This window comes from Hydra vulgaris, chromosome 05 (assembly GCF_038396675.1).
Source record: "Hydra vulgaris chromosome 05, alternate assembly HydraT2T_AEP".
Taxonomy (NCBI): domain Eukaryota; kingdom Metazoa; phylum Cnidaria; class Hydrozoa; order Anthoathecata; family Hydridae; genus Hydra; species Hydra vulgaris.
The window spans coordinates 13,693,789-13,707,312 of NC_088924.1; the positions used below are offsets into that span (position 1 = coordinate 13,693,789).

The 13,524-nt window shown below is 26.6% G+C and overlaps 1 protein-coding gene across 1 annotated transcript in view; it reads left to right on the forward strand.

The window, feature by feature from the left end:
• The window catches only part of LOC136071877 (pre-mRNA-processing factor 17-like), a 90,246-nt gene that overhangs the window by 43,096 nt on the left and 33,626 nt on the right, over nucleotides 1–13,524 (forward strand). The window contains exons 12-13 of the mRNA XM_065797437.1: nucleotides 7,676–7,721; nucleotides 12,436–12,537. Of these exons, the coding sequence (XP_065653509.1) occupies nucleotides 7,676–7,721; nucleotides 12,436–12,537 (148 nt within the window). The remainder of the gene's footprint in view (nucleotides 1–7,675; nucleotides 7,722–12,435; nucleotides 12,538–13,524) is intronic.

The following is a 13,524-nucleotide window of genomic DNA, read 5'->3' on the forward strand; positions in this document are numbered from 1 at the left end:
TTAGTTCATATTTGAAAAAAATAATGAAAATGATTTTTCAAGTAGGAACTTAGATTTTATTTTTAACTTTTGTTATAGCGAGAAAAAAAAACTGTTTGTATGATTTTTAACGCGTTAATAAAATAACTTTAATTACAATGCGGTACTAAAAGACGCTAGTGACGCAATATAACTTCTAACAATACAAAATATATTTGCGTTATATACACGTTTTCGTTACGCAGCGAAATCTCGTAACAAGGCCAGATGAAGCTATAATTATTTAGTTTGATAAATTTTTTACGCTAGATATTTATTTATAAGACATTCATAAATTTTACGCTAGATATTTATAAATATTTTGCTAGATATTTAGCTTTTTAACATTTAAGTTTGGAATTTTCATTGGAATTTTTGTTACATGGACTTTAATGCAATTTACAGTAAAAGTTCTAGTTAAGCAAAGTTTTTTTGTCGAATGGACCCTAAAAAACTGTATAAGGTGACAAGTGGTTTGACTTAACCAAGGTACAATTAAGTAGATAATATGATAAAGTTCAACTGGAATTAAAAAAATAAATATGCCTAATTTAACTTTCAAATAGAAGAAATATATCATTTTTAATTTGAACTTATGCCGAATAAATTAAAATTAAAGTACATCACGCATAAATTATGCGTGATGTACTTTATTACGAATATAACTTCTTTATGTAACAATATGCCAACTCTGCCATTTAAACATATTTTGACTTCAGCAAAGAAATTATACTAAAAATATTTTTTTTTAAATCAACTTATAATTCTCTCCACAAATTCTTCAGACGAGCGCGATTTTTTAGTCTAGTAACAAAACTAGCAAGCGCTGTTTGTCTCTCTAGAAGGCCATTTATGCGTGGAGCGATAGCTCCTGCTTCATCACAAGGCCTGCTAGTTGTAAAGCACAATTTAACTCTACACACTGCAATTCTTTCATTTCTGCAATTCTCTACACACTACAATTCTTAGAAATTATTATGGTAGTTTTCTCCAGCTTAGATCTGCACACACTGTAAGTGATAATACTTGCATCGCTAGTTGGTAATGTTGTGTTGTTGCATAGGTTTTAGGAAAATATATGGGCAATTCTGCAAGAAAGAGGGAAAAAAAAAAAAAAAGTTTTGAAAACACATATCAAACTCCACAACTTTTTTTTTTAACAATTGAAAAATTCTATTAAGCAAAAATGTTATTAAAAAAATTGTTTTATCATACTATAACATGGTTTTGTGTAAGGGTTGTGAAACATGTTTTGACGTTTATTTTCAGCGTTTATTTACAGTCCTGCTATGTAGTGTTAAAACTGTATCGTAAAACTATATTTGAGAACTTTGAACATTTTTTTGAACATAATTTACATCATTTAGATAATCATTTATACTTTTTTTCTTACATCATTTTCATACATTGGGTTGTTTTACTTGCTGTTTTTTAATATTAAATTTTTCATTACGACTATCACAACAATGAAAAACGTAAAACTACAAGTAAAAACTATGAAACTCAGCAGATAGCAATATCAATATGTGCTAAACACACACACTAAATGATTTTTTTTTTACCATGCCATTCACTGCATTAAGTCTGAAAAAGTTGTTTTGTTCAGAAGTGGTAAAAAGTAAACGTTATGACCGCCACGATAGGTAGAATTAACTTTTGAAAAAAGTTGACAGACTTTAATGCTGTAACTTTTGCATACTAAATTATATGATAGTATTTCACATTTCTGGTAAGTTTCGAGCCATGTCCATTTTTTTGGTTCATTTTTAATAGCTTAAAGAGTGTCAAATGTTACGACCGCCACTGTGGCGGTATTGCCCATATATATATATATATATATATATATATATATATATATATATATATATATATATATATATATATATATATATATATATATATATATATATATATATGTATATATAGTATAGTATATATAGTAGCATGCAAAAGTAACCGGACAAGAGCATAACTTGAGATAACTTTTTAATGAAAAGCTTAATTTCTTTCAAATTTTCACTGAAATGTCAAAAAATTGATTACAAATCTAAAAACAAATGAATTTTTACTAAATTTAAGCAATCTAATCTTATAGGTTCATTTAATTAAATTATGCGCGTGAAATTATACTTCGTCGAGAAGTCCTTAACATTGTTTACTGCTTGAGAGTGACAAGGCATTGAGTCCACCAGCTTCATAATCACAATAATTTTGATTTTTCCCCATTCTTGTTTCAGAGTATTCAATAAATCACGTTTACTTGTTGGTTTTTGACCTGAAATTTATCGATCAATGAGCTTACATATACATTCAATAGATTTAAGGTCAGGACTTAGCTAAGGCTATTCAATTAATTGAATTCCTTTGGTTTTGAAAAAGTTTTTCACAAGGGTTGATGTGTACTTTGGGTCATTGTCCTGCTGAAATATCCATCCTCGAGCCCTGAAAAATGTTCCACACAAAATGCTGTCATGGTAAATGCTGAAATTAAATAACTTTTTAATGTAAAATGTAGTGTTGACACAATCAAACAACTTTTGAGGTCTGCAAATCTGTTTGCAAGACTTCCTACCAAGAAACTTTTTATTTATATAAAGAATTGAAAAGCATGCTTAAGATTTGCTTATGAACATTTGAATTGGGAAAGAAAACAGTGAGTGAAAGTACTTTTTAGTAATGAATTTAAGTTTATGTTATTTGGATTTGATAATATTAGATAAGTCCGTCGACACAAAGGCCATAAAAACGATCCTAAATACCAGCTACCAACAGTAAAGCGCAAAAGTCGAAACGTTATGAACTGGGCTAACTTGAATAGAGATTGTATCGGTCCTATCCATTTGATTGATGGCAAAATGGACAAAGATATGTACATATTTTTGTATACTTAAGAATGTTATGCTACCACATGTTAAAAACAAAATGTCTCAAGGAAGAATGTTTTAGCAGGACAATGACCCAAAGCACACTTCAACCCTTGTGAAAAACTTTTTCAAAACCAAAGAAATTTGATTAATCGAATAGCCTTAGCAAAGTCCTGACCTTGATTCTATTGTATGTCTATGTGAGGTATTAAATGTCTATTGATCGATAAATTTCAGGTCGAAAACCAAAAAGTAAACGTGATTTATTGAATATTCTGAAACAAGAATTGGGAAAAATCAAAATTATTGTGATTATGAAGCTGGTGGACTAATGCCTTGTCACTCTCAAGCAGTAATCAATGCTAAGGACTTCCCGACAAAGTACTAAGCAATTTACTTTAAAATAAAGCATTTTCAATTTTAAAAATGTTTAAAAAAAAAAATCTAATTCAATTTTTTTTTTCTGTCCGGATACTTTTGCAGGCGCATATTTTGATTAAATGAACTTTTAAGATTAGATTGCTTAAATTTAGTAAAAATTCATTTGTTTTTAGGTTTATAATCAATTTTTTGACATTTCAGTGAAATTTTGAAAGAAATTGGACTTTTCATTCAAAAGTTATCTCATGTTATGCTCTTGTCCGGTTACTTTTGTGCGCTACTGTATATATATACTGTTGTTATTATTTTTATAACAATCTTTTTTATAATAATTCTCTATCTAAAGCTTTATTATGATTATACACAAAACACAAAATTTAATACAATTAACAAATTAACACAAAATGTGTATAACAATAACATAATAGATAACAAAATCATAAATTTTTAATATATATTTATTAATATAAGCAGTACAAAAATGTATGATACAAAAGTCAAAATCAAATAAGGAAAATAATATCTGAGTTTGTTCTGCTATGAAGGTACTTTATATAATATACGAAGTTGTTATCTTATAACAACAATTGCTCAAGTGAGCTATCATATGTTTAGCTATATATAGCTATCATATATATTTATATATATATAGCTATCATATCATTTCATCAACCAAAACTCTTGTGTCACTCATCATTAGTTGCATTTACTTTAACTGTACCTTCATGCTCAAAAGACTTTAATTATTCAGCTTTTTTGAACATCAATTCTTTGAAATTTCTTCCTGTCATCACATTTTCCTGATTCATACAGTTTATAGTTGTTTAAGTCTTCTGTCATCCATTTTTTTGTCTTTTAGCTCTCTTAGTTTTTTGTTAAACTCCTAACTTATTTAGTGGTTGCTTGCAGCCTTGCTTGGAGTGGTTTTATTAAAAAAAAAAACATGTCATGGTTGCTTTTTTTTAAAGCAACCATGACATGTTGATTTCATGTACATATTAATTTGACCAAAGTCTAAACTTTCTAATATTGTTTAATATAGTGATCAAATATTATAGATAATTGCTACTATACGAACAGTGTATAACAAAAGATCTGGTAAATGTTGTTATTATTAATAGATAGTTAAATATATTGTATATATCAGTAAGTTTAATTTAGATAATAACGATAGCTATTTTTAATTTAGATAATAACTGATAGCTATTTTTAATGAATAGTAAAAATATATGTTAATAAAAGATTTTTTTACCAATAAAAAATTTTTTAATTGATAATTAAAGTTCAAAATTAATCTAATAATTTAAATTTGAATGTTTTATAAAAAATATAAAACAAATATAAAAAACAAAAATAGACAAATATAAAACTTAAATAAAAATCAAGAAAACAAATTATATAAGTTATTATATAAGTATTTTTATTATTTTTGTTATTTTTATTATATTAAGTTATTTTATACTTGTATAATATTATATAAGTTGTAAAATATAAAATAAGCTAAATAGAGCCATAAAAAAATCAACAAATTCTTTATATATTTATTGTTTATATTGATTGAGTTTAAAAACTCATAATTAAACTCAATCATTAACTGTTGTTTATAACAAATTAAAATTCCATGTAATTTGTACTTTTGTTCATAGTCTCTGCTCACTTTCTAATTATATTAGTCATACAAATAAATAGTATAATATTGACTATAGTCATATAATAATCAAAAAATTATATATAAAGCAGCCTTAAAGTAGTGTGTTGTGTTTAAATTACAATAGTTTATTTAAAAATAATATATTATTAGGTTAGGGAATAAGTTTGTTCAGTTTTTTTCAAAGAGTATTATTTAAAGGATTTGTTTGTTGTTGAGCAAAGTGTTTGTATTCATTAGATAGTGCCTTTTCTGCTCTACAAAACTGTGTTATTTGTTTTTTCAAATATTTTTAGTTTTTTTCTATTTTCCACCCTTAGAAATGGAATACCCAGGTGGCAAAAATCAGCATTTTTGTCACCTACTTTTCTTCACTTTTCATCACAGTCAAAAAGCAGCTGATGCTGCTCGTGACATATGCAATGTGTATGGAGAAGGTGTCATAGGTGAACGCACAGCACAGAAATGGTTTGCGAAGTTAGAAAATGGTTACTTTGACCTCAAAGACATACCTCGCAGAAGACGACCCACAGAATTCAATAAGGAGCATATCAAGGTACTTTTGAAGGAAGATGGTCGCCAAACAAGTCGCGAATCAGTCAAAAAAAATGAACTGCGATCATAAGACGGTTCTTAATCATCTTCACACAATGGGATTTGCCAAAAAACTTTGAGCCTGGGTGCCTCACAAGCTTAACAAAGTCAACAAAGAAAATCACCTTCAAATCGCTGCCTAACACCTTGCGCGCTATCGAGCAACATGCGGCCATAAACAGCGCTTTTTGTACTGAATTGTCACAGGAGATGAGAAATAATGCATGTACGTCAATATGAAACAAAGAAAGGAGTGGTTGGCACCAGGAGACACGCCAACGCCAAGAATCAAGTAAGATCTCCATATGAAAAAGACCATGATCTGCATTTGGTGAGACTGGGAGAGCATGATACATTGGGAAATGCTTTAAAGGAACGCAATGGTCAACAAGGAGCTCTACATTGCCCAACTACGCCGCATAAATCAGGTTATGCGACTAAAAAGACCTGAACGACAAGGCCAAGTCATCTTGCTCCACGGCAACACCACACCCCATGTTGCACAAGTCGTCAAAACCGCACTCCAAAAACTCTAATGGGAGGTTCTTCAACATCCGCCGTACTCTCCAGATCTTGTGCCAACAGATTATCACCTTTTCCGCTCCTTGTTGAATCAAATAAGGGATGTTAACTTTGACGGCAAAGAGGACTTCAAAAACTGGCTCAACCACTTCTTAGACACCAGACCAAGCAATTTTTGGCGGAATGGCATCAACAAATTGGTCAAGAGGTGGGAGGAGGTTGTAAACAGTAACGACGAATACATAATTGAATAATTTATTGTTATAATTTTTATTTTTTGTTTAAAGAAAGCTCTTTGAAAAAAACCGAACAAACTTATTCCCCAACCCAATATATTACTCCTCGCCCTATTGTGAAACTTTTTTTTTTTGTTTGAGGGAGGGAAGGGGTGTGTTTCTTTCTAGTTGTTATAAAAGTAACTATGAAACCCCTATTTTAATTGTGGATAAGCATACTAGATGCTTGTAAACCTTTTTAGGATGGTAATCCTTTTGGTAGTATCACAACTCTAATCTATAAGGTAGATTAATGTCAAGACATTAAAAAGGCTGTAAAAAGTTCTTATATGATGTCATATTTAAATAAAATGAGTTTGGACAGGTTTCTGTGAGCATTTTAGGAAATTTGTTCAAACCACACAAATGTGAAACCATTTTCATTAAACATAGAAGTAGAAAAATATAATTGGTATTTAAATTTATATATTTTTAAAAATTGAATTAACATAATGATATTGAATATAATTTTTCTATTTTTTTTTTGACTTGATTATTTAAAATGATATTTTGAATAACAAACAAGATAAAATACTTACAACTTAAAGTTATGCTCTACAAAATTTTGCCCCGTTTTATACTCTACAAACATAATTAAAAGTAGACTCAAAATAAATATATCATAATAAAAAATGTGTTGTAAAAACAAAATGTTAAAGATCAGAAATCATTTTTTTTGGATGGAGTAATACTTGCAGCCACTTTCTGAGACTGTTCGGGTATTAGGCTGTTCCAATATAAATAAATAATGAATGGACAAATAGTATACTACTAATTTTAAATGTTTTAGTTCATATTGTTAAAACTTTATGTTTTAACTTTGATTTTTTTAAAACTATAAGTTGCCATTGGTGCCAGCTGTACCTTTTAGGTGTTCACCTATTTAGCAGAAATATCCAGGTTCCTTAGATGGCTTTTGTTTCTATGGAATATTGTCTCAAACAATACTGTTAAAAGCAATAGAAAATTACTTCACTTGTTTGATAAAAATGCTTTTGTGATAACTAAATGTATTTTAAATAGATTGGTTATAACAGATTTTCTGTCAATAGTGATTTTTGTGTGTGTTTATTTTCATACTTTTAGATTTTTTTTAGTTTTTTTTTAAGTTCGTGTTTTTTATTGTCTTTATTTTCTACTTAAAAATTAAAAACTCTAAAAAGGCAATAAAATTTCTTTTTATTGTATATATTTACATTTTTCTTATATTTTATTTAATATATTTATGTAGATTTTTGATGATTTATATAGTGATTTTATATAATAATTTAACGGTGATGCTTTTTTAAATACAATAAAGTTAGGGTTTAATTGTTTAGACAAATGTTTAATTATTTGTATACATGTATATATCTTAGTTTTTCTTGTTTTAGATTTGGGAAGTATATAATAAACGAAGAAATATCCGCACTTATATAGGTATAACTTTTAATTGTAATTATACACATAAATGTCATTATAAATGTTTATTTTTAATTGCTATGACCTTTACTTTAATAAAAGCCATGAGAGACAATTCAAAAGAGAAAAATTAATAGAGTGGAAAAACACAATTTACTTGTTGTCATGAAATTTATTATCTTTCAGTTTTTCACAATTGTGACTTTTTTATTGGTTCTAATGGAGTAATCAAAAAATCTGAAGACTGATACCCTTTTTAAAGTATCAGTCTGATAAACTTGATGAAATGTTAGTTTTAGCGAATGTTAAAAATGCATAGATGTTTGTGGATGTATGTGGGTGTATAGGGAATAAATAGTAATAGTAATAGTAATATATTTGAGCTGATGATTTGGTGAGCATACAAAGTACACTTAGACAGCTATATCATTATTCAGCATAGTTAGATTATTTAAAATCTATATGTCAAGTTTAGCTTTAAAAGAATTCACAGAAATAGCATTAACAACATGATAAATAATTTTAAAAAATTTGAAGTTATACTTTAAACAAATAAGTTTTATTTAAATAAATATTTCAAAATGAAAAGTATTCATTAATAATAAAAATTGCATTTGATGTTCATCAACAAATACTTGCAGCCTAAAAACAGAAAAGTTATTGATATATTATCAATCTGTGTGTGTAAAAAGACATACAAATTTTCAGGTTTCAGGTAATATGATCTTAATATCAACATGTATTATATATTAACAGCTGGTTTTAAATTTTTTTTTTTAAATACTTTTTAACCTGTTTGTGCTTACCTAGGTTTGCATTTTAAAAGTTTAACAACGTTAAACAACGTCTAAACTATTGATACAATAGTATATAGTTTGGTAACTATGTATTATTGTATCAGTAGTTTATTTTGATACAATATTAAATAGTTACATTGCATATGTAGTTGCATGGTAACAACAAACAAATGCAATGTAGTTCAAATAGTTATTATACTTCTAGTTTCTTTTTTTTAAACAATGTTTTATTAAAAAATTTTATTAGGCAATTGTTTAACAATTGCCTAATAAAATCAGTTGAAGAATATAATTTTATTCATGTCATTTATTCAAATACATTAAACTATCAGTTAATATTAAAACTTTTCTTCAAAATATAAATTAGTTATTTGTAATTTATTTTATGTGCTTTAGTTTTTTTTAGTAAAAAAAAAACTTAAACTTTAAGTGATAAAAATAAAAAATTTCAATTATTTTAAAAAAAAATTTGTTATTTTATAGTTTATTGCAGAAAAAATGACCTTTTAAACTAAAAATGAAAAGTTTATTTTTTTTAATTATAATTTCAAAAAAATCTTAAATAATAATTTTTTTATAAAATAATTGTTATTTTTGAAATTTTTATAAAATTTTGCTTCTTTTGAGAACCAACATGACATACTTTTGAAAAATTTTTTTTTACATAATATTAGGGACCCATTAAAATTTTAAAGGTCTTGAGGAACCTCAAGATAATTTCCTAGAGCATTGATATTTTTCCAGAGTATTTCTGAAATGAATAGACAACTTTTGCACACCCAAGCTAAATGAATTGTAAAAAAAACTAAAATTCACTCCACCCTAATATATATATATATATATATATATATATATATATATATATATATATATATATATATATATATATATATATATATATATATATATATATATTTTTTTTTTTTATTGCTGGTAATAAATTTTTTTAAATTCAACTTTGTAACATTATCTTTCTTTCTTCAAATTTTTATAACATAAATTACATAAATTTAGATAACACAAGTTTATATAAAATGTATTATATGTTTGCTCACTTATTATTGGTATTGTTATTACAATTTGTTTACTTTATGTATATATATTGTTGTTATTTTTTTGTTGATGTTGCCAATAATGATATTATAATTACTATAATGTAATTTCAGTTTTTTCATTAACTATGAATACTTTACACTTTTTGCGGTGTTTTTTTTCTATGTTTGTGTATGTGTATTTATATGTGGGGTATTAGGGTTATTTGTGACCCCATGTTCCTGGATCATAAATCGATGAATATTTGTACAAAAGTAATGAAAAAACATTTCGATTTTCTTGTTGAAAAAGGTCTCTCACAAACTGAAAGTTCTAATTTACTATGCATATGAATAAAACTTCAAACAATTTTATGATCATTTTTTTTTAATTCTAGTTTTTTTAAATTGTAGAGTTATTATGTAGTTTTTAAGCATTTAACATTTTATTGTTACATTAATAGACTCTGTTACATTATAAGACTCTAAATTACAAATAAAAATAAAAATATAAACTTTAATAAATCTACAAGTATGAAAAGCTATTGTGTATATCAAAACAATATTGTGTAGTACTCAGCTTAATTAAAGCATAATAAACAAATATTATGGTTTTTTAGTTTTTTTAGGCAAAATAAATCTAAACTGAAGAATCTCTTTCTATTTATAGATGCAAAAAAGATCTTGAAGACACTTGATTTGTTCTAGAAATCTGCACATTGATTTGTTTTGAAAATATTTAGTCTCGATGGTTCCTTATTCCAAAACTTTGTTTCTGCGTTTAAAGCTTCTTATGCGTTATTGTGCAAGCTGCTATATAGCTTCTGATAATTATCTGGGTTGTAAATTTGTTCAGAAAACCAATGGTCTGCCCATCTGTAAGAGATAAATCTACAATGTCAAATAGTGAGTCTCTTCTTCCTGGTTGAAAAATAATTATCAAACAAGCTAGTATTGCTTGGGAATACCATCTTGCATTATTTAATTTAGATATTTTCTGAAACTTCACTTTAGGAAATGTTCCAGATTCTTTAAAAAAAATAAAATAGAAATTTTTTATTGTCACACCATCCTGCTGTTTCAGTAATCACTTCTTTACCATTTTTGAAATTCTTCTTAAGCTGTTCGTAGTTCTTTGCAAGTTCCGGGATAAATGGATATTCAATATTGGGCAAAATGTTATTTCCTCCAAGTTCTTCATCCATTACTACGTGAAGGACTTGGTCGAGAAAATTATGTTGACAACCAATAAATTGTGGTTTTTCCAGTTTCTTTTCAGCAAAATGTCTTTGTAACTGGACTGACCATCCCAATCCTTCTTCTAGTGTTTACATTTTTAGTGCCTGCTACAATCATCTTTTACTCTTCCAGTTTAACAGCTTCTTTAATAGTTGATCTGAATATACCAGAATGTGAAAGTTTCTAAATGACGATCTCATATCATATAACTGTTGACAAATGGTTGCTGCTTTTCTGGTTGATAACTTTAAAGATGTTACTAATTTGGTTGCAGTTTTGGTTTTGCTGTAGTTCGTGCTGGTACTTGCGGACTGTTATTCTGAATCTTCGGACTCCTAATATTCTGCCTCACATTCAGGTTAAAAATTTTACAAGGTTCTTTATCCAAATTAGTTTGTTCCTTTCAGTAGTGGAAGCACTTTTCTTATATGACATTATGATCGAAGATAATACTTGAATATATTTCTGAAAGACAATGATAATAAATATAAGTACTATTGTACTTCTATACAATTTGAATGTCACCTGGCAAATAAAAATTCATATATAATTATTAATGTTGCTCATTTAGGCAGCTTATATTGTCTAAATCTTGCATAAACTTCATGAAGAAATTTCTAGAGACAACCAGAACAGTCCAGAAAATTCTAGAAACTTAAAAATTCAAAATAACAGTCCACAAAATTCTAAAAAATTCCATAAGATTTAAGAAAGTTTTAGGCTTCAGAAAGTCATTATGCTACTACCTGCAAATACTACTTATAACCAGTTTAAAAATTTTGTTTTCTTAGTGACCTTCTTTAGGAATTAAACAGAATAAAACCTATTTTCATTACTTTTGAGCAAAAGTTCATCAATTTATGACACACGAAATTAATTGTTTTACAAAAAGTTAAAAGTCATGACCCTTATGTGCATGCAAATGTCTATGTGTGTACTATGTTTTTAATTGTGATTGTTGTTTTTAAGTAGTTTTTTATGTACTATAATGGTTATAATCTGATCATATTTGAATTTGCCTTCCTTCAAATTTTAAAAATAGTAATAAAATTTTATAGATTTATGTTTCTCAAGCATCTAAATATAAAAATTGTTTCTAAATATCTACAATGACTAAGCTACAATAGTTTTTTTCATAGCCAGATAAAAGCTGATTATATTTTGTCATGTTGTTAGACATATTCCTAACAATCTACAAAATTAAAAAAGTTTACTTTTTAAAACTGATGAAAAATTATTGTTAATTTGCATTTTTTAATATTTTGTTTCAAATACACTGATGACATGGCCATGACATCTGATGTTTTCTAGACAAAAAAATAATCATATGTCATGCTGTGAAAACTGATGGACTAACACTTACAAACACTACCAACAATTGTATATTAATTGCACCCAGTTAAATTGCTTTACTCTTGCTACTAGTTTTCTATTAGTCTATCTAGATTCTTTTAATTAGAGTTCATTGAAAAATCTTATTAGTATCTCAATGACATCTTGTTAATTAACAATTTTTTATTTTACTTGCTTTACTCCCAAATATATTTTTATGTAAGTATATGATGGTTATGTAGCTATGTGTATAATGTTTATGTAAGTATATGATGTTTATGTAGGTATGTATAGGTAACTAAAAGTTTTAGAAAATATTTGTTGTTTTTATAGGTCATACAAAATCAGTACGTGATATTTGCTTTAATAATGATGGTACGAAGTTTATAAGTTGTGGTTATGACAGATGGATTAAGTTATGGGACACTGAGACAGGTATTTCTAACTTGCCAAACCTAGTTATAGGTTGTTGTTTTTTTTTGTTTATTTAAAAAAAATTTTATTCCCCTAATCAGTAAAATTGAAGTTAGTTGAAAACAGTATCAATTTTATAAAACTGTACTTTAAAGTTTATTTAAGAAAAAAGAAAATATAAAGGTTGCATTAAATAGCAAATCAAGGTATTTAAGAAAGCACTGTTCATAATAATCACAAATAATATTTAAGAAAACTTTTTTCTTGAATAAACTTTAAAGCACTGTTTAAAATTATCCCATAGCATATTTAAGAAAGCACTGTTCTTAATAATCACATAGACATTAGTGACATTAGTGATATTGGTTACCACAACCTTAGCATCTATAACAATATAATTATAAATATATTTAATCATAAAATTAATGTTTGATTAATTGATATATTTATTAGGCGCGGCTGTTAGTTCAATGTTAGATAAGGGTTCAAATCCTATTAACAGATAATTTTTTTTTTGTTTCATTTTCTTAGTAGACTTTAGAAAATATAAAAGTTTCAAATTTTTAAATAATTAGTTTTGAAGTAATTAAGCTTGGACTAAATAACTTTGAAACTATGATCTTTTCTAAATTCTTTGGAATGAAACACTTTTGAGTTAAAACAAAAACATATATTAATTTTATGTTTTTGTTTTTTCTCATTTATCTTTTATTTATTTTATCATTCTTTAAAAATTTTTTTTTTTTAGTTTAGTTTAGTATTTTTTATTTAGTTTTTATTTCTCTTTTCAGTTTATGGTTTGTTTACTTTTAATTTAGTTTAAGTTTACATTTTTTTTCCAGCACATTTTTTAAATGCTCATATTTTCAAAACTTGCAAAAAGCTGTGGCCAAGTAGTCAACAACAAAAATTATATGCGTGGTCATATAAAGCATGCAACCACACATGTCTCCAAAGAAGGCTTAGTTTTATACATTAGCAGTAATAATTAAATTTTGTACATAAACA